General features: G+C 41.8%; 1 protein-coding gene across 1 annotated transcript in view; it reads left to right on the forward strand.

The window, feature by feature from the left end:
* LOC120961555 (headcase protein-like) overlaps window positions 1-9423 on the forward strand; it is a 105082-nt gene extending 95659 nt beyond the window's left edge. Inside the window, exons 3-6 of the mRNA XM_040385339.2 lie at window positions 7540-7728; window positions 8453-8541; window positions 9063-9162; window positions 9248-9423. Coding sequence (XP_040241273.2) covers window positions 7540-7728; window positions 8453-8541; window positions 9063-9162; window positions 9248-9421 — 552 coding nt within the window. The 3' untranslated portion in view covers window positions 9422-9423. The remainder of the gene's footprint in view (window positions 1-7539; window positions 7729-8452; window positions 8542-9062; window positions 9163-9247) is intronic.
* Window positions 9424-23844: the final 14421 nt, after the last annotated feature.

Below are 23844 nucleotides of genomic sequence, written 5' to 3' on the forward strand. Positions count from 1 at the left end.
TTTAAAAATTTTGCTCACGCGCTTTCACGCAAACATGGGCAGAGGAGGAGGATGCAAAAGGAGGAATACGACAGGCACAGGACCAAGTTCTCGTTTTTTTTGTGTGGTTTTGTTATAACTCGTTTACATTTTTTTCTGTTACTATCTTCTGGGTGGTGGCGGCGGCTTACAGTTGATGTGAAGACTTCGCATGTCGTCGCCTCTCCGCACACCCGGGTGGACGGACGAACGGTTGGTTTCATGAGAAACTTGTTTCAAGTGGATTTGCGTGAATGATTTGTGCTCTGGTGTTGTCTGCGTGCGCTGTGTACTAGGGGTTTTAACTGTTTTATCCTTAAACGATCACGCAACGCTTGAAACCCCATATACTTAACTCCCTCGTTTCGAGGCGTTTTTACTGTCTGCACAAACTTGAAGCTCTGAATATCAACAATAGCTTGTGATCTGTTGTCATCGAATTCAACAAGCGACAACAAGTAACGTGTGCTTTCCAACTCTAAAAGAGGCACTTTTTGAACACGCAGACATCTTTCTGGCTGTGATGGGTTTTTTTTTGTGTTTTGCCTCGTTGTTTATTGAAGAATGTGTGATGTTTGCAAATGCATCATGTTTTTGAAACTCGTTCGCTCGTCGAATTGTCATGACTCACGTCGTTGACACAGGAAACTGCAGTAGTAGCAGTAGCAGCAAATGCCAACTCTCCTGCACTTCAATACACATCTGTCTGTCAGACGCTTCTTGTCTGTCGTGAAGAGTCACTGTGTGTCTCGACACCCAATACGCGTGTTCAGTTGCTTCCTGCAAGAGTACCAGGATAAAAACTAACACAAGCCTGCTTGAGCACAGCACAAATCGGTACATAGAAAAAGCTTAGTAATCTTATTTCAATCATGCTGAACAGGGGATACGCTCTCTTCGTTTCGTGACGTGCAGTCGCTTTCGATTTGTGTGCATCTTTCGTTATCAAATCTAGCCATACCGGTAACAGGCGAAGTCCGTTGGAAGTGATTTTCAACTATAAAACTTTTTCCTGCTCAGGCAGTTTCTGCACTCCGGATCAACTGAACACACACCAATTGAAGCGAGTAAATGCTAGGAAAGATCGCTTGGATGGCAGAACAGAATTTTGTTGTAGTGCCTGCAACGAATGAACGGTTAAGGATGTTTATTCCGATAGCTGCCATTCAAAGCTATCGTCCGTTAACATCGTCAGACGATAATCTGGACGGGCGTCGCTCAAACAATAACACACTACTCTTGATTGCATTTTAAGCTTATTCAATGACTTCTACCGTTTCCTGTTGTTGTGGAAACGTGTGCAGCAGTAGTGTTGGCGAACTTTCGTTTTGCCGTATCTAGAATTGGGAGAAGACGAAATGGTGTCGACGAACTAAAATGTTTACTTCCTGGAAGTCGTCTCTTCCTGGTTTGTTTCTTTGTGTGCATTGAACTGATTTTATTAATCAACTACTTTCTCAAGCGTGGTTATCTTATATAATGTGTAGTCGAGCATATGTGTGTGTATGGCATTCTCTATTCCTGGAAGAGTTCCGCTTCATTCTGAACCATCCACAGGGACACTCTCCTTGCTCCAAGGCACAGAAAATCTGATGCCACTGTGTGGCGTCGTAGCATCCCATCGAAGGCAACACGTTACACTTTCCCTCTGACTGGTTTTATCGTGTGAAAATGGTTCGCCTTCTGCTCCAGTTTGCTCCAACACTCTCACGCCACAAATCCCAAGCTGGTTTTACAGTCAGCATCTTCCCGTTTCGCAGCACGTCTTGCCGTCTGTTGCGACTGATGTCCGGGGAGGGGTAACACTCCTTTCACTCAGCTTTATTCTAATCGAAATCAACGAGGAGTGAAAATGATGAGATTGAACGAGAAATGGTCGATCATAGGATCATCGTGAGGTATAGAGAAATCTCGAGAGTTTCTTTACTGCATTAGAATCGTTTTGTGAGCAGAGAGCACAAAAAATAAGAAGTTGCTCCAATGTGAAGAAGCTGCAGAATGAAAGCAGCTTGCTTGGAAAAGCGTAACGGGGGGCGTGTTACCATTGACGAACGGCAAACGAACCCAGTAGTTCGTTCTAACTGTGTGTCCCGGGGCACATCCTTCTGCAACAAGTCCTAGTCCGCATAGATTCGTTGCGTCTGCTGTGTTCTTCGTCGCCCCCCTCTCTGTGAGATAAAACTTTCCCCAGCAGCCACAAGTGAAATGCACGCGCTCAGCGCGCGGAATCGCTATTTTACACTGTGGTTAGTTTTCGGTTACGTTCTTCTGCGGCTTCCTGTGCACTTCTCAACACCACCCGCTGTCTTGTCTAGTTCCCTTTGGCGCGCCGCACCATAACGGGGAGTGAAAGATGGCACTAAAACTCACGATGATGACTATCATTTTCGTGTTAGTTTGCTGTTGCAGCTTCTTTTTTGCTCTCGCTCTCTGCTATTCTCGTCTTGGCGGCGTGCTCTGTACTCTCGTTGCCAATCATACGGGGTTTGGCTCCACGTGTCGTCACAATGGTTGGCACACAGAAGTTGGAGCTCACATTTCATAAAAGAAAATCGGCTCTCGAAAGCTGCCATTGTGACAATATGGTGCTTTGGTGTGTAAGTGTGTGTGTGCGCACCTCACGCAACATGGTTGGGCAGAGTGTTAACTTTTTGAAGAAGAACCTTAAGAGAAGCATGATGATAAGGGCAGGAGACGGAGATTGTATTCTGGTTGGAGAGTGAAAAATGTGTCTCCTACAGTGTGTCTGTGTGCCTTCGGTAGCATCGAGTCTCTCGCGGTGTGCGATGCCTTCTAAGAGAAGTGTGCGCTGGTAGAGTTTGAAGATTGCGGGAACATCTTGTCTATCCCCAGTGCAAGTGCAGTGGTAAGTTCTTCACACGTTCTGGAAGCAACAGGATTCCTTTTTTCCAAAACGACATTGATGATGATTTTTATGGCACATAACATATTCATTTTCATGCTTTTCTCTCTCAACAGTGCTCTAACCCAGTTACGCGTGGTGGAATCGTAGTTGATGAATTGTTCAGTTTTTCTTCCGGTGGGAAAATTATGATGAAAAAATCGGACACTTTCTGTGCTGATCCCTAGGTCTGGTTGGTTCTCTGGGGTTTAATTGGTTGAAATACCTTCATTCCGTTCTATATTGAATCGTATGTGTGGGAAGCTTTAAAGCCCAACATAAAAGTTTTCATTTGCTATTCCACCCTTATTGAAAAGCAGAAAATAAGCGCCAGCATTCGAATAAAGAATGATACGATACTTAATTTCCCATTTTCGTCGAACACATTGCTGTCGGTGGCTAAACTGTGTGTTGGGGAAGGATGGTTGTGGTGCCTGGTTTGTTTGGTTGCTGTTTCTCAGTGTGTGTGTGTCGATGCAATGCGCGGCAAAGTAGCTCCTTTCGATTGTGGAAGCTTGGTTTATACTACCAAAAAGAAACTAAAACCTGCAAACGGGGTAAACGATTTTATCGGTTTCGTTGCTCCCCGAAAAATCCGATAACCGCACCAGAATTACTACAGCAGTCACCACCACCACACACAGTAAAGCCGGGACTCTTGGTTTGGTTGGGTTTTGGTGCATTTCCCTCTGCCATTTGATGGTTCGTTTCGGACGGAAGACAACGACCAAGCGGGTCTCGTATTCTCAATGCTTAGGCGAACATAAAAACCGATGGTATGAGTTTACTACCAGCCTCGTGGAAAGGATGAAGAAATGGTGTGGAAGTTAGGAAAAGTGAGCGGGTGTTTTAAAAGACCTCGTTAAAAATGCATAGCATGAGTTTAAAATATTTAAATAGCTGCTACAGCATTTACACCTTCTGCCGATTGCTTTCGGGTTTCCATTTCAGGTCACACTCAGACCCTCCTCCCACCCCCACTCCGCTTGCTTGCAAAATGCACCTAAAATGCCAGGTGGAATGAGATTTTCTTTACGATTTTCTCCCATTTCTTCGGACTCTGTCGCAAAGGAAGAAGAACAGAAAAATAATATTGTCTGGTTTGCATCGCAAAAAGGAAAAACACCGTACAGCCAACATCCTTTTCCATCCTTCGGTAAAGATGGTTTGGCGGAGTTGAAAGCGGTGCGACGCTTCTCCGTTGTTGACTTGAGTTGCAGCAGCCGGAAGCTAGGTAGCTGGTTGGTTGGTTGGCTTGGGGGGATGGCGTGATGGTGCCTGAGTGACAAAAGCAAAAGATCAGGTGCTTAATGCGCTCGACGAGAATTTAAAATAATATTTATCCATTCCTTTCCGCTTGTTTTCTTCGCTGGAGCAGCAGCACAGAGTATCCATACCACCAAGTCCTTTCTTTGCTTGATTTCCATTTCCGTTTGTGCCGGGGTGGTTTTGGCGAACTGCACAAGAATACTGTTCTGCAGCTTCGTGGTGCCATTCCTTTCTTTGTTGGTGGGAAAATGAAGGTGTGCGCTGGACGAGCAAACAACTTCTCAAGTAGGGTTCACAAAACCTGTGTGTTGTGTACCTACTGCGGACGGACGAAAGCGCTTTCGGTTTTTGGGAAAGAAGGAATGCATAAAAAGAGGAAAAATCATTGCTGCAAAGATACAGGGAAAGCTTTTGCTGCCATTTTGCACTGGGAAGCAGCGAATGGTGGTGTTGTGGTGGTTGGTTGTACACTCATTTACCTGCAGGGCGTGCTTGTAGTGAAATGAACAAAATAAGATGCGCCCCAAGCACCATTTATTTACGGGCCAACCCACACTCCCCTCAGCTCGAATGTCCTTTTTATCCTACCGTAACGGTGCAACCGTAATCAGATTTCGAAATCGTTTAATTTTGAGCTTAGCGAAAAATTAACCCACCGTTTTGCTGTGCTGGTTGTGCCGTTCGCCTCGTTTGGCCATTCGCTTTGTACGAGCTTAAGTGTACACACTTGTAGTTTGTCGTTTGTTTTGCTTTCGGTTGTATCGAACTGCTACTACTACTACGTTGTCTGTAATGATTTTCTTGTGTTGTGCTTTGTGACGATTATGCTTCAGGGGCACAGCACTGTTGCTTGTCGCTGGTAAGAGTTCGGTGGGATTAAACAGCAATGCCCTTGATAGAATTAGACAAAAATGGATTTTCTTTGCTGCTCAATGTCTCTATTTCGTTTAAAATGCGATGCTGCAGAATATATTTTCTTTACACATTGCACACATATTATCTTTTGCAGTTGATTCTGCAGAAATAAATTGAAATTGCATCCTTTGTTAGCTCTTATTTATACACGTAAGCATTTTCTCTGGCGCATCTTCACACGAAAGCTGCCTGATGGGGGAAAAAGGATGCTATCGTGTGTTTGTTGTGTTGTGCCAATGGTATTACTTCAGAGTTCCATTCCCTCCTTCAAGCAGCACACACTCAAGGAATTGCGTCCATTATTTTGGCTGAGTCATTTTCCGGATCGGTTTTTGAGAGCGGCGAATGGATTGCAATAGAAGCAGCATAAACTAACTTATAAAGAAAATGAAAGCGAACGATGCTCTTCGTTTCGAGTGTGTGTACGTACCGATCGACCTGCGAACAGTAACGGAAGTCAGTATGTTGTGCTCTCTGCGTCTGGTGTACATCTGTCGTTTGGCTCTTCTTCCTTAAAAAACCTTTGTGCAGTTGTGCTATGCTTTGCTGCTGCTCTTCCGATAGAGTTTTATTTCTGTCTGTTGCATTTTTGTGAAGCATAAAGGTGTTTGTGTTGCTGTGTGCGCGCGCGTGTGGGAAGCGACTTGTGATCGAAAGGGATGAAGCGTTCCAGACACATAAAAAAGACACTGGTGGTGTGCATTCCGCTGAAGGTGACAGTTTTCCAGATCCAATTTGCTATTGGGTAGTTTCCTGCCCGCTTTGCAGGGTTAGTGCCATCGATGTTTTGTCCCAATCAAGAGCGTGTTGAAGGAAATGTAATAGCATAAAGAACATCAAACATTTTCATTGATAGAACATTAAAGCAGAATTTAATCGTCTTCCTATGTTTAAATAGTGGTTACATCTCGCTTTTGATGTTGCGACATCTCCTCCGAGTTAAAGTCACAAACAAGACATAGTTCGTTATGCGTAACATAAACGTCTGTATTTGGTTGTCGTTTTTCAGGACATTCGACGTAATTAATAATCCATCTATTCTTTGTCATAAGCCATAAGGAGTGCTACGGAGAAATATTCCGATATTTATTATTTTAATAATAACCACATTCTTGATCGAAGTATCGCAAACGAACCTTCGCTAAAAGTAACAAAGAAAGGGCAGCAAGATAGCGTTGCCTCCATGTCTTACACAGGGTATCTCTTAACCTTAATGACGGTATGGCGTGACAATGCAGCTGCGAGAGGAAAAGCTCCACATTCGAACAGTCAAACTGATTTGAAGTCATAGGAAGTTTGCACGATTCGATTTCGCGTCTTTTTCTTTTCTGGGTTAACATTCCGCGCATTGCGAAAGTCCCTAAACGCTCGTCCCTTCCATCGAGCTGGCGTTTGTTCTGAAGCAGTTTATTTTAATCTGACTGTCTCGACTTTTAGCGCCTAGTGGCGCGCGCCTTTGTTCTGTGCAGACGGGGCAGCCTCGCCATTCCAGAAGGCAGAGTTTCATGTCCCGTTCATCAACCAAGACATCTTGAACGCTACGAGAGGAGGCACCTGTCGGTGTGCCAATGAACCGTTCCGAACGTTTAATGCCCGGTGCCATTGCTCGAAAAGCAGCTTAACGCTTCTGTACGGAAACGCATTTTAATGAGATATTTCAATTTCCTTTCGAATAGTGTTCCCTTCAATGCAGCAAGTTTCCTTGCCGGAAGGAATCGACCGCCGGCGTCAACACAAGTAACGGACACAAGGAAGGAAAACTGGTGCGGGGGAGGAGGAAAGCATTAAAAGTAATGGAAAATACTTGAAAGTGTTTTTCCTTCTTTTATGAAATGTTGTGGGAGCAGTCGTGTATCTTTTTTCTTGTCGCCGGTCCATATCCGGTCGTTGAAATGCAGAAAGGAGTTCAATGTGGAACGGAACGGCACTTAAAAGAGAGAAAGAGAGAGAAGTTGTTAATGAAAATTGACTGCTCCGAGTTTGTTAACGGTAGAAAAACTTTGTCTAGTTGCCATTTCTTCTGGACTAGTCGTGTTTGTTTCGCAAGCGGAAACAGATTTTCCATCGGCCAAATCGTTCCTTGCCCTTTGCCTCGCACTTGACAGGCCAGACGGACCCATCGCTTGGTTCCAGCAAAAATGCATCCAGAAATGGTAAATTCGTAGGATGGTTTTGCCATTCTGCTGTGTTGACATTTCTCCTGCTAGAGTAGAACGGTAACAACACGTGATACGGTAGGATTATGTCGTAACGTTTTGTAGACTTTGCCTTAAAGATGGTTTTTAAAGTAATAATTCCATTATTGGTTTTTATGTCACAACAACTCGCAACAAAAAAATAGCTACGTGTTCTTAAACCACATAACCAACGCTTTATAAGTGATTATTTCTTATTAATGTTTGCTTTACATTTTATTCTCTTTATCTCTACTCCAGATTGAAGATGAAGGCAATCACGGAAACGATGAAACGCGTCTGTTCATTCTGTCGTCGCTAGCTGCCCAGCACAAGAGTCGCGTCGCCTGTGTACTTTGCGAGGAACCGATGCTAGTCTTTGACCGCTACCCTCTGGTCGATGGAACGTTCTTCCTCAGCCCGAAGCAGCACAATAAAGGATGCATTGAGGTAAGTGCCCCATTTCAACACCGAGAATGACTACTCCTAGATCAATCGAGATTGGCTGGCGGTGTCGTCGTAAGCATGAGCTAACGAAAAGGCTAACATTCCTTCTACCAGCAAAAGTAACACGATGACTTACGAGGAGGCAGACGATTGACTTCTAATAGTCCTAGACGAAAATGTCATTGTCACCGGTGACCCAAATTTGACAATCCTCCATTGAAACGTACATAACGCCACCAAATAATGACCAAATAGAGCTATATCGCGTCGTTACCATCGTAGTTTGAGAAAATTGTAAGGTATGAGGTGAGCCATGAGCTGATTATGATGGCAGTATATGATTTACTAATGCTTCCGCCCCGTCTCCTCGGGGGCGGAAGACAGGTGTAGCTGAAACATGAACAAAGAAGGAGACAAAGACCAGACGATTGACCTGCGACTGCTGGAGGGTGGGGTTGGCCAGTAGTATGTATGTATGTATGTATGTTGCCATACGATGAATTAATAAACGATTAAACGTAACGGTCCGTCCCACCCGCCAGCAAGGCCACCTGCCGGCAAGGAAGTGTTGCCCCTGAAAGTTATGCAAATGCTTTACGCCAAACGGTACGAAACGCTCGTACCACACTCTGAACCTTCTCTTTATTAGATCGTTTTACATAACACACCAGCAGCAGCAGGAGGACATGTTTTGACTGTATTGGTTTTCTTTCTTGTCTGCACACAGGTGAAGTACGAGAATCGTGTCCAATATCTGACATCCGTCTGCATGGCGTGCCTGGAAGGCGTCGAGCCAAACCGTATCGTACGGTGCAGGTAAATATAAAACTTTTCCGTTTTAGCGTCGTTCACTGGATGGCTCGAGGGCTCTGATGAGATGTGAATTAATCGAGAAGATGACGCGCTGGCTGTGAGCAGTAGGGGGGGATAGGGTGGATAAAATAAACGAAAAACGATCAAATTGCATCATGCCAACGAACGAACGTCGCACTCGGCAGGCGATGGATTATCAGCGAATTAATTTCATGGAAATTCTTGTTCTGAACGGTCAATTAACCCGAATATTCATGAGCCATTGCCGTTAGTCTCCGCTTTTTCTGTGTAGCAGCGTTGTTAACTCGTTGCTTGGTTGTTTCGCCGATGCTGGATGATTGATGGCTTTTCCAATTGGTAGTTTCGTTCGCTGTGAGCAGCGCATGCTGGTGGCAAATAGAATGGCGAAACTAATTTTTAATTACACATCTCGTCAGTTTTCTCCTCGTGCGCACTCTGCATGCTGTTGGAATTGGAATTATATTTAATTTGATTTTCTCCGCTATTTAAAAAAAAAAAAACAGATTTTGCGTAAACAAATGGGACGGTTCGTCGCTTGTTTTGGGCACCATGTATTCCTACGATATCTTTGCCGCGATGCCATGCTGCACGGAACGATTGAAGGTAGGTGAAGCGTGTTCTGCGAGTCAAAATTGACATGACGATTGACAATTTGCATTTGCGTGTCTCTCTCTCCCTTTCCCAACAGTGCAACAACTGCTTCAAACTGATGCTGTCGCCGCACCAGCGGCTGAACTTCTACAGCGACTACAGCCACAGTGTGTCGTGTCCGTACTGTTCGGCGCAGGACAACCACTTCGTGAAGCCGCTGTCCTACTGCTACACCAAGCAGCCCATGCAGTACTTCCAGCAGTGGCCATAACATGAGGCCACGTTGGAATCGCCGAAGTCGAGTGTGAACAGTGGCTCGCTGGCGGACGCGACCGGGCGCCAGGAGCAACAGTCACCGTTCAGCGGATCGTCCGCCTCGTGCTCTGCGTCGACGAGCGCCCTTGCTGACAAGGCATCCGCGGACTCTGCCGCGATGAGCTCGTTCATCCAGGAGCTGCGCCATCTCAGCAACAGCAGCACCATCAGCAACATCAGCTGCACGAGCAACGATTCGGGCGTTTCGACTTCTTACTGTGGCGATTCCAACGTCGGCAGTGGCCGGGCCGCTGCCACCAACCTCAGCAACAACAACAGCAACATGCAGATACAGCCAAGCAGCAGTGCGATGAATTCGCACCAACCACAGCCAAACTGCAAACCGACAGGTACGTTACCGAAACTTGATTGCGCCAATAATTCGGCAATGTCCAGCATCATCTGGGGCAACAAATCACTGTGGGGTCCGGCACCGCCTCCTTCACCGTCGGTAGCAACGGTACCATCTGCGTTAGTGACACTGCCAGCAGTAGTAGCAGGAGCAGCAGCAGCATCTATAAAACCGCAATCGGTTCTTTCTAGTGCAGTTACAACAAACCCTACCTCGAACGCGTTGTATGCTAGCTTAAGTAAAGAATTGTACACGCCCTGGACAACATCCACTGCCAGTGTGACACCATCAACGATGGTGCCGTCACAAATGCAGCCATCACTACTGCCACCCTCCATCACACCCAAGCAGAATAATGATCACGCACTCCTTCCCAAAACTACCTCCCCCTCATCCTCCTCCTCCATCTTTTCGACCGGCAATCTTAGTACGAATATTTGGGAAAGTAAGCTCGGGCTGGTCAGTGGCCCTCAGCAAAGTCTGGAGCCATTAGAGTCTATCTGGTCGGCACCGGAACCTTCGTCAGCGGCAGCAGCAGCCGCCAGCATGATCGGTGGCTTGACAGGCTGCGAGCAGCAGCAGCAGCGGGGTGGTGATGCCGTACCAAATGGTGGTCCAAATGCTTGGCGATCCGATGTTCCGTCCGCTGCCCGAGATCCGTATGCGATTGGATCTCAATTCTTGCGAGCAGACGAATCGAAAATTGCTGGTAGACTGCCCGGTGGTACGGGTGATGCGATTGACACTACACCAAAGCTTAGTTCTCTCTGGACACCGGGACCATGGTCGAACGCTGTCGATAGTGCAGCGAACAGTGGTAGCAATATAAGTGTCCTACGATCGCTACGTATGGGCGGGTCCGCTTGCTCCACCACCAACGTCCCGAGCAGCAGCAGCGAGGCCGGCAACATCGTCGTCAAGGGTTTGGAATCGAACGCGCGACCGGGAGAAAACACTGAAGTGTCCACCAATTCTTTCCTGCCCGCGGGTTCGGAAGATGTCATGAACTATCTCAGTATATTTAATTAGACAATTTGTTTTTTGTTTCTTTTGACTGGTCTCCTTTTTATTGTTTGCTGTCTGTCCAGTTTTTTGCTTGAATTTTTGCGAATGCGTAGGTGAAATTCATTCATAGAGCAATTTTTGTTATTTAGTTCTATTTTATGGTTTTTGTTTCAAAGTATCTTCTTTCCATTCTTCAATATAGTAAAGAATCGCCTAGAGTTGTTCGTTAGATTGTTTAATTTTTTGTTTGTTTATTTTTTTAATTATTTTTTCGATAGTTCTTTTTGGAGACGTGTAATTCTGTTGTTGAAAAAAAAAAACTATTTACACTTTTTTTGTTTACTTAGTACAACTTATCTCAAACGAAAGCCGTCGTTCACCATGTTTATATACCATATATTACATAGTTATCCTATTATAGTAGATGGTTAAGAGAGAAAAGCAAACGAAAAGTTTAAGTAATATTGTTTCCCACAATATCGTTTCTTCCTTTAGTTTGTAAGCATTTATCATCTCAACAACTATCTCGCAAATTGATCGTTTTTAGTCGTAAGATGTAAAAGGTGTAAATCATCTCTGTAACTCCTCCGGTTTTGGATAAGTAAACCGAACAAACAGTGGCTAACAGTTAGGTTCCGTAAAAAAATGCATAAGCAAATCTAAATGTTTATGTGTCTTGTAACAGTACTTTTAAGCGACATCTACCACCGCTGCACACACACAATATACATTTAGCGTAAGCAAACAAACAAAAAAAGGTTTTAGGATTAAAATTGTATTGCTTGTTCTCGCTCGCAACATGTTAGCAATACAATCGTGAAAAATAAGGGAAAACCAAAACAACGTTTTTTATTGTTTTTAGTTTTATTGTACTTCGTAACCTCAGGGACTATATATCTCGTCCGACAGGCTTCTCGGCTACGGTGTTGCGGTGGTGCGAGGGAAAACGGCAAGCTTTCTTAGTAAGCCACGCACCACACAAGCGCACCTACCAGAAGTGTGTCGGACTTTTTTCTGTTGGTCTACACGACGAGGTTAGGAATTGCGTTTCGACAAATGCACACAATCATTGAAGGGTGGTAACTCATTGCGGCGAAGGAAGACGGTGAGAGAAGAGCTACGTGTAATTACTAATAATACCATATACCGTCAAACTGTGTGAATGTGTATAGCGTACCTCGGGAGCGGTTGTTTCTCCTCTCAAGGCGCTTGTACATATTGTACCTCCGCCCTGGCGCCGCCAGGAAGAGCACTGCATGCCGTAGTGTTTGTTAAAGAGGGAAACAAATGGACGATGAAAAGCAATGAACGGTTTAGCAATAAGTTTAAAAACGAAACTAAAATGTCAGGTTAACATTACGCTTCAGCACAACACACCAAAACCACTCCTTGTCTTGAGTGCGTAGTAACGTGTCCTCCGTGTGCTGAAGCGAAATGCTTTAGCGTGTAAGGTGTAGCAGATAAGGTAACGTTTAGGAGTATTATTCTCGCCCTTAAAGAGAGAGTGTACCGTAGTGGTGAACCAGGCGTAATATAACATTCTTATCGATTGGAGTACATTTTTACTTGTAAATAGCGTACGAATTCAGTGCACGATTAGAAAGCAATATGTATGAAAGCGCTCGGAAAGTTTCCTCGCAAGAGAAATTTCCCTTGTTCGTATGATTCGCGAGCCACGAGAGAGCTACTGCTGAGAGGTGTAGCTCCCCGAACGGCTAGGGTGTGAATGGAGTCGCCAGTAGTTGTGGCAATTTAATATGTGTGTGAGAATGTTTGTGTGGGTTTTGCATTTTGCATTGCTTACTTACCGTTTTGTGTTGTACGTGGAACCATTTTCATCTCTTCCTTTGATAGTAAGACACATCGGCTATGTGTAATTGTGTATGTGTGCGAGAGATCGAACTGAAACGCCATAGAATTAAAAACAAAAATCAAAGCGAAAATTTGGGGATGGGTTTGGACGAACTTACGGCATCAAATGACAAAAAATAAGCATCTTGTGATCAAGGGAAAACAAATAATCAGAGGACAGGGACGGTGTGTGGTGTGGTGTGAGCACACTACACTGGTGTACATTTTTGATAGTAAGGAAAACCGATATGACGATGGTGGATTCAGACAATCTCGCCCGGAATCTCGGGCCGGTGTGTCCCACCAGTGATCGAATGCTATGACCTTTTAGCGGTGATTACGTTTGGACGATGTTCCTTTTTCGATGCATTTTAGAGGCGAGTTTTTAAAACTTGGTATTTTTTTGTGTTGTTCTTTTTTGACGGCAAACCAGACGTGTGTAGATGGGTTGGGGATGAGTGGGAATAGTTGGAGATGAATGGACGAACCTGGTTTACTTGCGTTTTTGAGATATTTTGGGATGGGAATATATACAAGAAAAATAACATACATTGTGGTACTGTGTGTCGTCAATAATGATTATTAGAAGGCGGATGCGGAATAAAAAATTGGATTAGATCGTAAAATCAAAATTAGGCCCTATTTGTGGCCAACTCGGAAAATGCTCGGAAAAAATGCCAAAAATAAAAGAAATATAAAAGCCCAATGAAATACGCAGCGAATCGAAAGGACTGATTGATCCCCGTGTAATAATATCCCGTTTACAATCTCTCTCTCTCTTCAAAATAGATTGGCTTGTAGTTGCTCTATCATCATCAGCCAAGAAGGCAGTTAACATTACATTGAGATCTATTTGGCAACAATCATACATAACATTGTTTTGTACAACTTTCGAAAAGAATCGGAATTTATAGTGATAAAGCGATCAGTTTTAGACTCGTAATTTACCTAAGCATAAGAGTACTATCACCTTCACCTCACTTACTTACATCATGCTCTACAACAAATATAAATTTCAGATGCGTCACGATAGTTTGTCATTGTATGACACTTTCTGTTTGTTTTGAATGTACGATAGTGTGAAACCCCACGCTTTAGATTAGACGATCTAACTTTAAATTTCTCGAACGAATAAAAAATGCCGACTGGAAACACGAAAACTGTCATCAGTCCCTTAACATTTTTCCGAGCACTAATTGGATGTTTCAAAATTCAGTTTCAATTGACCCCCCCTCCACGAAGCGAAAACAAAATTTGGATGTTACATAGTACCAAAGTGTGTAAAGGTATGGGTGAATGCGTAAGTCTAACAAACAGCTATAAAGAAGGTTCATGCGATCAGTATTTTTTTTTTGCCTGGGCTTTTGTTAAACGGCTATAACAATAACGGAGAGTTAAGTTCTTCCACATAGTTTCCTGTTTTGGTTCTGTTTCAAATTTGCCTGTAAATAACGTTTAGAATTGCTGAGGCGAATTGATTCTAAGCAGACACACAAGTCTTGGTTGTTTAACAAGGACCTAGAATGTAAGTGGAATAGAATAGGCGATTTCAGCGCAAGTTTCACCCTAGTGAAGCTTTTCTGCCAAACGCGCGTGCACTATTCTATTGATTCGGTCGAAAGCGATTTGTTGGAACATATCCTTGTTAAGTACGTTAAAAGCATAGTTTCTTAATGCAAGAAAAAAATTAAAACAAAAGTACCAGGATTAACTAAAGTAAGAGAAATAATTCCTTTTTGCATCGTGTCTAATTAAACTTAAATGAAATCACAGGAACAAAACACACAGCCCCAACAACCATTCATCTTACCTACCACCGCTCGTCCGACGGAACGGTGTGTGGTATATGTAGTTAAATTAGCTCTAAATCATGCTCTCTCGTCGTGCAGTGGCAAATTGTGTTCGAGGAGGCGCTATGAAGAGGTAGTGTCAGCCGTTCACTCATTGCCACCGTAAGAATCACACCCATATGTGCCGCGTATTCAGTGGGTCGGGCTGCACGCAGCTAGAATGCATAAATTAATATCAAATGTGTTAATTTTATGTTTTAAAATGTTTTAAATAATGAATATAAACAAAAAACAAAGCGAATTTCCCTCGCTTCACACGCAAATCGCACGAAATTCGTGTGTAAAATGTGGTGAACATATTACTACTAGAGGGATCGCTTTTCTTACTACAACTCAGATCATCTGATGGCAACACGTACAAATACGGCTGCTCGACCGACCCACTGAAGGCGAATGGGCACAATAGGGAGGGTGTTTTTGCTTCTAGTAAGAAGCAGATACAATTAAGACACGTTATCTATATAAAAAAAGATGGAATGATTACATACTTCATAACTGTTTGACTAGTTTGTCTCGAACCTTAAGTTTCGCTTTCTTGTCGTATCCTCGCAGTATTGATCGGAAGTGCATATAATCATTGGGCGGGCGTGTGTCTGAATGAAACGTTCGCACCAATTCTCTGCATGTAGATGCTAGTTCCGGTAAATACAACATAAGCGCAGAGCATACTAATACACACTTAATACATTTACTAGAAAATCTATCCTAAAGTGTAGAATCAAATCCCAGTTTACGGTGTGTGATGTTGCATACTGTCTTTTTACGAATGCTGTTTCTGTTATTTTTCATCTCATATTTTCAATTAATTAGTAAACCATAGATAGATATGCGACACGCCGGTGGCACGATCTGTGTGTGGGTCGTTTTAGTTTAATATAGTTTTCGTTACTACTTCAGTGTTTTGTTTAGTGCTAACCATATATTGGAAGACGAGATTTGATTGAGTCACAGTCATAGGTTTTGTAACTTTGTTTCCCCTTCCCCCCTTCGCTGCATAACAATGGCAGTGGAAGCGCAGCGGAGGGACTATGAAAGGCTTAATCACGAATATTGGCACGCGGGGCGCGCGTGTCTCGTGTGTTGTTTGCGATGCGCGGTTTGTACATTTGATTCGAAAAGAAGCAATGTAGCATTGGATATACTTCCATCATGCTTCGAATCGAATGATCATACACTAGTCAAACATTCAACCCCAGAATTGACTCGTTTTCTTTCTGAAGTGTAAGCCGTTTAGAAAAATTTAAAGTAGTAGTTATATGTAACGTACGAAGCCCCAACTTACCAATAACCGCTGAATACCGTCAGAGAAGGGGAAGAGTAAATCAACAAACTGAACATGGAAAACACATTGAACCTCAAATTTTGTACAAACTAAAAGTGGGTGATTGTAGCAATACAGCCGAACTAAAACAAACGAAGTAAAAACAAAACAAAAAAACACACAGAACCCTTTACTCCTGGTTCTAGCGCATACATTGCAACATATGAAGCCGATTAAAACCTCTAGCCTGCTTGTAGGAAGTTTTGCTTGCATGAAGAAAACAACAACCAATTTACAAACAAAAACGAAACAAAACAAAATAAAAACAAACAAACATGCCACCAATATACCTCAAGACGAAGCAAATCTACACGAGTAAATAGTTCGACGAAGTGCAGACCATAGGGAGTTGTTTAAAGGATAAAAGAACACCCCACTCAACAAACTGATAAGAAAAAATGTTATACATTCTTTTGCAACTGAAATCATAATACACTCACTCCGAAAGCAAATGGACAGTGCACGCGCTACACACGCTCTCAACACTTGAACTCGAGTTGCGTGTGTTTCTGTGTGGTATTTTGCGGAAAGATTTCTTTTCTATGACAACAAAATCTATCTGCTGCGCCATTATATGCTTCGGCAACAAAAATAAAAAAAAATAATTCAACACCATTTACAAAACCCGCTAGGGCAATAGTTGTTGAACAGGAAGGAAAATACAAACATAGCTCAGGTAATATTAGTAAATTGTGAGAACCTCTCCCTATATATGAGATCTGCTATGCGGAACGACGAGCGCGTCGTTTACGAAAGGATTTTGTTTTTAGCAGTATACCGGACAAAATATCGTGTATTCTTACGATTGTTTGTGCATTTTTTTTCGATAAATTTGCTTTCGATAGAGTAATATGTGTACAAACATGCGTAGTAGGGGAGGAGCGGTCGGAAAGAGTTGAGTCACTCAGCTTTTTGCTAGAAGAAATATGTTTTCCGTTATCCAAGGGCGTTTTTTGGCATTTCCGTTTACTCTCCACGGACGGTAACAACACCGAAAATGAAAGACCAGAACAACGCGCACACCACCGTGCGTGTTTGGAGCTAACGGGTCAATGTTTTGGAAGTTAGCTGGTTTTTTGTAGGGGGGTATGAAGCAAAAAGCATCTTTGCGCATAGTTGCATGTATGTTGCTATTGTTTTGTATTTTGCCCTGTACTTGCTCCTCTCTGCCACGGAAGAAGAGTAAGCCGAGTAGAAGGAAATCAGTTTTTGCCTGATAGAGAGAAACAAAATGCAAGTGAAACTAATAAGACAGACACACACATACATGCTTGAAGTACAAATTAAATCAAATATAAACTAGCACTATTTGTTCTTAGTCCATTGTGCTTTTGTTTTTTGCTCTCGTTAATAGAAGAAGGGGAATATGCACTCCCCGTTTAAACTATTTTTCGGTTTTGGTACAGATGCCATTTGTTTTTCTGCTATGTAAAATTATTTCGCACAATCAGTTTTACCACTAGAGTAATGAGGAATGATGTGTGTGACATTTTGTTTTTTAAATGGGGATGTATCCATTACCTCAAGCAGCAGTTCAAGGTATACATTTCCTGCGAGGAGATTGGTTATTGATCACTAGTTTATGTCGACTGGAGGAGAGATATATTGAAAACTAATCGCTTCAGAAACATACGCCGCGCACCGTTAAAATTAACCGGAGGTAATTAAAAAATATCTATTTCAACAAAACACACTCCTTTGTTCAACAACGGCAATGATTCAATGTTCTAATCGGCATTTTTATTCGGAGAGAAATGTAAAGGGGGAAAATAAATGCGTAAAATTGGTGAAGCAAACCTCCCTGCCCAAGCCATTAAGGGTTCATAAAGCTTCTAAAATCAGACATAAGGACTTAACTTCATCGTAGTAGTGGTGGGGGAGGTGAATACAAAAAAAGTAAATCTCACGACCTTCCTAAAACTACTTTATGGAATCAATTCTGTGAGGCGTGTGATGTGCGTTATTATTTAAATTGTGATACTTAAGGTTCTTCTGCAAAACAAAAGGACTCGCACGTGTGGTGGTGGTATACCAGAGTTCGAAAAACCAGTACGCTGCTACACAGTGTGCTGAAATGTGTGCTGATTATGTTCGAACGTTCGTTGGTGTGTAGCTATAAGCGATCATGATCTTGTTTTGATGATGGGTGTGATAGAGATACACTGAAGGATATTTCCGGACGGTCGAATAGAACGCAATACCAACCCAAACGCGCAAAAAGTCAAAGCAAAATCTTAAACTACTGCCATTTTTTGACGTGACGATATGACGTGGTGTGATGATGATGAGAAACGAACAGGTATAATAAATATTATCGCTAGAATAATTGATATTCAATTTTAGAGATACGAAAACATCACATGCAACAAAGTTTTGCAATAATCCCGTTTTCAACGCTAACAAAAACACTCCTTCGCTCTTTGATTAAGGTGCGAAACTTTTGTCGAAATGTGTTTCAAATTAGGAGAAGCAAAATTACGCAGATGAGCAAAATTACGCCCCTATTACACAGAAACTAAATTGATGCATCTGTTTCATTCCTTCATTCCTATCCAAAAATGCTTGTAATAATAATTACTTTACTTACTGAACTCTCAATCAACAAACCTCTCTTCTATGTACCGTTTTGCATTTAAAAAAAATTGAAGGTAAAACACGATTACCTATGGTCCAATGGTTGAGTAAAGTGCATTGATGAACGACTGATACTGTCGACAAGCAAGCAACATGAAAAAGTAATATGGCGCAAGATTGAATGACGAAGGTGAAGCGTGTGTGTGTGTGCGAAACATAGAGCTGGTAAGCGGACCAAATTGAGTGAAAATCTGCTTCTACTTCCTACAATAATGCGCATCAATCTCTCAAATTACACTTTCCAATGCTGTTGGAGCATACCAGCAGAGAAATGCCCTCCTTGGAACATGAATGCTTCCAAACAAAACGCATACCTAAAACTAAGTATAAATATTATGTACCTCTTTGTTTGTCTCCTGGTCCGTCTCACATTGTTGTACTGTTTAAGTGCATTTTGATTATCCTGCCCTGTTCGATCCCCCTCTACTAATTGTACTCCCTCGATCGGAAGTTCACATCCATATATGCTTGTGTAAGGAACTTTTGTGTGCGAATGCTTTTCTATTGTAAGGAGGTGTGTAATTAAATGAAATATACAATTTAGAAAGGGATTCCAATGCAAAACGTCCGGAGAAGCGGACACGACGCGGTTCGTTTTGGATGCGAAACTTTTCTCAGCACCCAATAGTGAAGATGCAATTGATTAAAGCAAACGCGCGATATAGAAGAGAAGAAAAAAAAAACGTAACGAAAAATTCAAATCGTAAAAAATACTTAAAATGCAGTAATAGATATGGATGAATCATTGCAAAGGTAAATCAATCGAGAAATTTAGACAGACACGCGTACTACAACACGAAATTCGGTATAGCATTGAACAAAAAAAAATATTTAGGAACAACAACGGAAATACAGAAGACTGGATCCTTTTTCACCCCCTCACCTCACCCATGAATGTGGACTAATGATGTAAATGTATTCCACTAGTATGGCAACCCAGAGCAAAAATGCATCGAACACTAATCATTTTCATTTTACTTGCTAATCGATGAAGTGTTCGTCAAAAAGACTTAATATTATGAGATCCGTTAGAATAAATCTTTTCAGTAGGAAAAGATGAGAATCCAAATTAAGACAGATTTTCACGTGTGATGAAAAAAACTCCCCCAATCCCGACATTAAGCAAGCGAAAAGGTGATATATACTTTGCAGACTAATCACATGTTCTAAGCTTGTCGTTTTTAAATAGTGGCACGTGAAAGAGATATTGATTAAAAGAATAGCAACACTATTTTGATTCACACCGCCCCACTGATCACGAGTGCGAAACATTGAGGGGCGATCGTCTTATTAGTGTGATGATGTGATCAACACTTTCGAGTGACATTCTCTATTTTCTTCACTCCAAAATCCAACCAGCTGCTGATAGTAGTTTAACTAAAATATATACATTGAATTTGATAAATGTCAGTAGAGTTTTCGTCTTTCACTAATACCCCATGACACATACCGACAAATTAGACAGAAATACACACTAAATACACGATCTGTTCACTGTTCAAACAGTAATCAGAACCAAGCTCATGTCGTTGAGTACACTTTATATTGGCAGAATGGAAGATCTACTTCAAATACACACATTTCAAAACCGATCAAATTATAAGGGAATGCAAAAACACTCAACAATGTTAAAAGTTGCGAAACGTCAAATATACAAACACACATACACACAAATACCAATACTACCTACAAAATTAACACACTAAGTGGAGCATTTACTTATCCCCCCCTAAATCTAATCGGTATGGCAAAGAACTGATGCAAAGAGACTTGAAACAAATACTGCTAGGTATTAGAAGTAACGAAAGGACTTCAACCAATGTGACAACAAAATATGATAAAAGGTAATCATCAAAATAGGTACAGCGAAGAGAGCGTACAAACGGGGCGTATGTGTTGTGGTATGCATTTCTGCTGAGAGCGAGGGAAGCGCAGACGAAAGTGATTTGAAAATATTTATTGATAATAAATACCATATACTATAGACACAAATTGCTGACAAATGTATGTACCATTAGAAATCTATGTGACATTCAAAATACCATAGCATGTAGGAATAGGCGTGTTTGGGTCAAGCTAACAAAGCACACCCCTCATCCGCCTTCACATTCTCATTGTGGAGGTGTGGCGGGATATGGAGCTACATAATTAAATAGAAGAAAAAAATCAGGAATCTTGTACTATTGCTAAATAACACAGAACGGTTTGAGTAGTATATGATAAAAACAAGTAATCAATCAAACCAATACCAATCAGGTGAATATTTCAGGGTGAAACCACGCAGCGCATGAGTATAGAACCACAACGCTCCAAAGTTGCAGTGCGTAACTATTGAATAACTAACAGACAAACATAAATGCAATAAATGATGTAATTAGTTCAAAACACACAGAGAAATAGCAGGAAAATAGATGAAAATTGTGAAACAAAAGACGTAATCAGCGAAAGACTGGACAGTTCCAAGCGTTGCAATGTTTTGTAATAAGTGTGTTTTGGAAAGCAATATATGAAGTCCTTCGTTTTTGTTTGTTTATGCGGCAACGAAAAAAAAAAGAAATATGAAAGGAACGAATTTAATAAGTCTTTGTTTTTCGAATCTTTGAATTTCATCATTGCATGATACGAATGTATAAAATGGAGATAGTTTTTGGCAAAGGGTAGTAACAATAACATTAATACACAACACTGTGTACGGAAGAAGTGACACAGCAAAAGCACAACTGGAGAGTGAGATTATAGGTAGTGAGCGTGGGCACGCCTGTCAACAACACGCAACAAAAATCAATAGAGAGATCATCACATTACATCCTGTTCATATAATCATCATCATCACAATCTTCATCATCATCACGATCACATCATCACCCTCGTTGGTAGATGATAATTTTCTTTATCATTATTCATCCGTCATTAAGATCATGATCACCGCATATGAACCACATATTCACTACTAAGTTACACAAACACGAACGTTCAGCACTCACACATGTTTTTAAGTTTGCGACTGGTCATCACTTGCCCTGAAGGTATTTATTTATTGGTGTTTTCTGTTGGCATTTTTTTTTTTTTGAGTAAAACCATTTCATGTTGCCACTTATGTTAGCCTCTGGTATGCACTGTGTGTCCTCCGTGTTGGGGGACTGATCCGTTTCCTAAACAAAATCTTACTTCAATTAAATCAACAATATTTATCCATAACCACCACTGTTGTATGCCATAATTTATACAGCATCTGACGTTCTGGGAGAAACGTTTTTCTCTAGATTTAAGATATGTTATAGATGTGTACATGATTAGTTTTCGTTTGTTTTTACTCCATTTTCGTTTGTTTAAGAATAGGATAGCGAGATGTTTAAATACACACAACCACACGTACCTAGAAGTTAGCGGTTAGGCATAGGCGAAGAGGGCGAAAGTTCCCCTCTTTGGGAAGGTTGAAAAAGGCACGAACAAATATTCCTACAAACACTAGCACATGTATTCAATTGTAGTACCATTTTTTTATTCGTAGATCTTAGTCCGAATGCACCTTATCACTAAACCTAAACGACACGTCGTCGATACACACGCATGCTATACATATTTAAGTCATTAAAAAAAATAAGAAAAAAAAAACCCAAAAAAAGAAGTTATATATGTGTTGGTAAACTGCATCGTTTAATATTCAGCACGCAGAGCAGAAGCGAACTACTTTTACCCGTTCTCCTGCTCTCGATTGCAACGCATTTTTACATGTTCAATTACCACCTTTCCACTATAACAAATCATTATGTGTTTGTATGGAAGTTTACGTTTACATGTAAAGTGTGGAGTATAACTAGCAATACGTTTCGATAGCTTGCGATAGCTTGATACTACTAATAATTGCAACGCAAAGCAATGAACAAAATCATTTGCCCAGTGGCGGGCGGAGTATCCATCATTGCAAACTTATACTAAAAATAATCCATATTTTTACTACAATCAACACACACACACCCTGTACCACTAATGGACGAATGAGCGTAAAGATGTCTAAAGATTGTTTCGCAGAACGCTTGCATCGAACCTTCCTTCAGCACATGAATTCAATGGACCTCTCCTTGAACAGCTTTTTATTTACAATTTGGTTTTATTTTCTAATGATTATTGTACTATCCTAACTATGTTCGTGTGTTACTCCTTCAAAACAGCTGCATCATAAAGGGCAAAAACCATCTGTATGTGTAAGGCAAATGTTACCAAAAATATGTCAAATGTGGCATTCTCGTACCACCACCTCCTCGCACTTGCTTCGAATTTCTGTAGAGTTGTGAGAAATGTACCAACTGTGACGCAATGTCGCCATCTTCCGAGCGAATCTAAACAAGCACCACCACCCCGATAGCACACACTATCAATCGTTGTGATTATCCAAAATTGGATGTAAATTTAAACCACCACCAACAACAAAAAAGCTAAGCAAAGCACAGTTGTGATGATCGATCAATGATCCTTTCAAATGCTTTACTTGCGTTAGTTGCCTTGCAGATTTGCAGAGAGATAGTGCCGATTGCACTTGTGCTCAAGCTGCTGAGGTGCCCACTCCAGTAAGCGCTTTTGAAAGGCATTGATCAATTTCAATATCTCTACCCCTGGTGCAGGGGAGAGCTTTGAAGCAAAGCATTAATCGATGTGATGACATAACAGTGTGTGATCGGGTTTCGGAATACCAAAAAAATAACCAACAAAACAACACTTCCTTAAAAGGATATATGCTTGCTTCTGAAGCGGCAAACAAAATCAAAATTTCGTGCATAGCAACAGCGCGCACGTCGTCGTGTATTGTGTGATTCATTTCCAAGAAAATCCACCCCAGTGATCCCGTAACCGAAGCAGTGATTGTAAGAGTGTGATAATAACACAGAATGCGTGATCGATCCTTCCTTTTCCACGGTGGGATTTTAAAACAAACCCTTTTCGGAACTCCATCTCTTGTGATCAATCTTTCAAATCAAACCTCCTGCAACTACTTCCCTGTGAGCAACTACTTCTCTGTGAGCAACTACTTCTCTGTGAGCAACTACTTCTCTGTGAGCAACTACTTCTCTGTGAGCAACTACTTCTCTGTGAGCAATTACTTCTCTGTAATTCATATTGTGATCAAGGAATGCATATGCTTCACTAGGAGAAGTTTCATTTCCGCGCAAATTCTGTGACCGTTTCGATGGCGCATCAAGCAAAGCTAATAATCATCGAATAAAATCAAATTCTCCCTTTCCTCTTCAACTCGTTGTGATCTTTTCCCAGTTTGTGATCCAATGGGCGTAGGGCTGTTTGTGCTCTAACGCGTTCATTTCAATCTGGAACTCTTGCACTCTGTGAATCCGATGCAAACCTCTGCGGAC

This window comes from Anopheles coluzzii, chromosome 2 (genome assembly GCF_943734685.1).
Source record: "Anopheles coluzzii chromosome 2, AcolN3, whole genome shotgun sequence".
Taxonomy (NCBI): Eukaryota; Metazoa; Arthropoda; class Insecta; order Diptera; family Culicidae; genus Anopheles; species Anopheles coluzzii.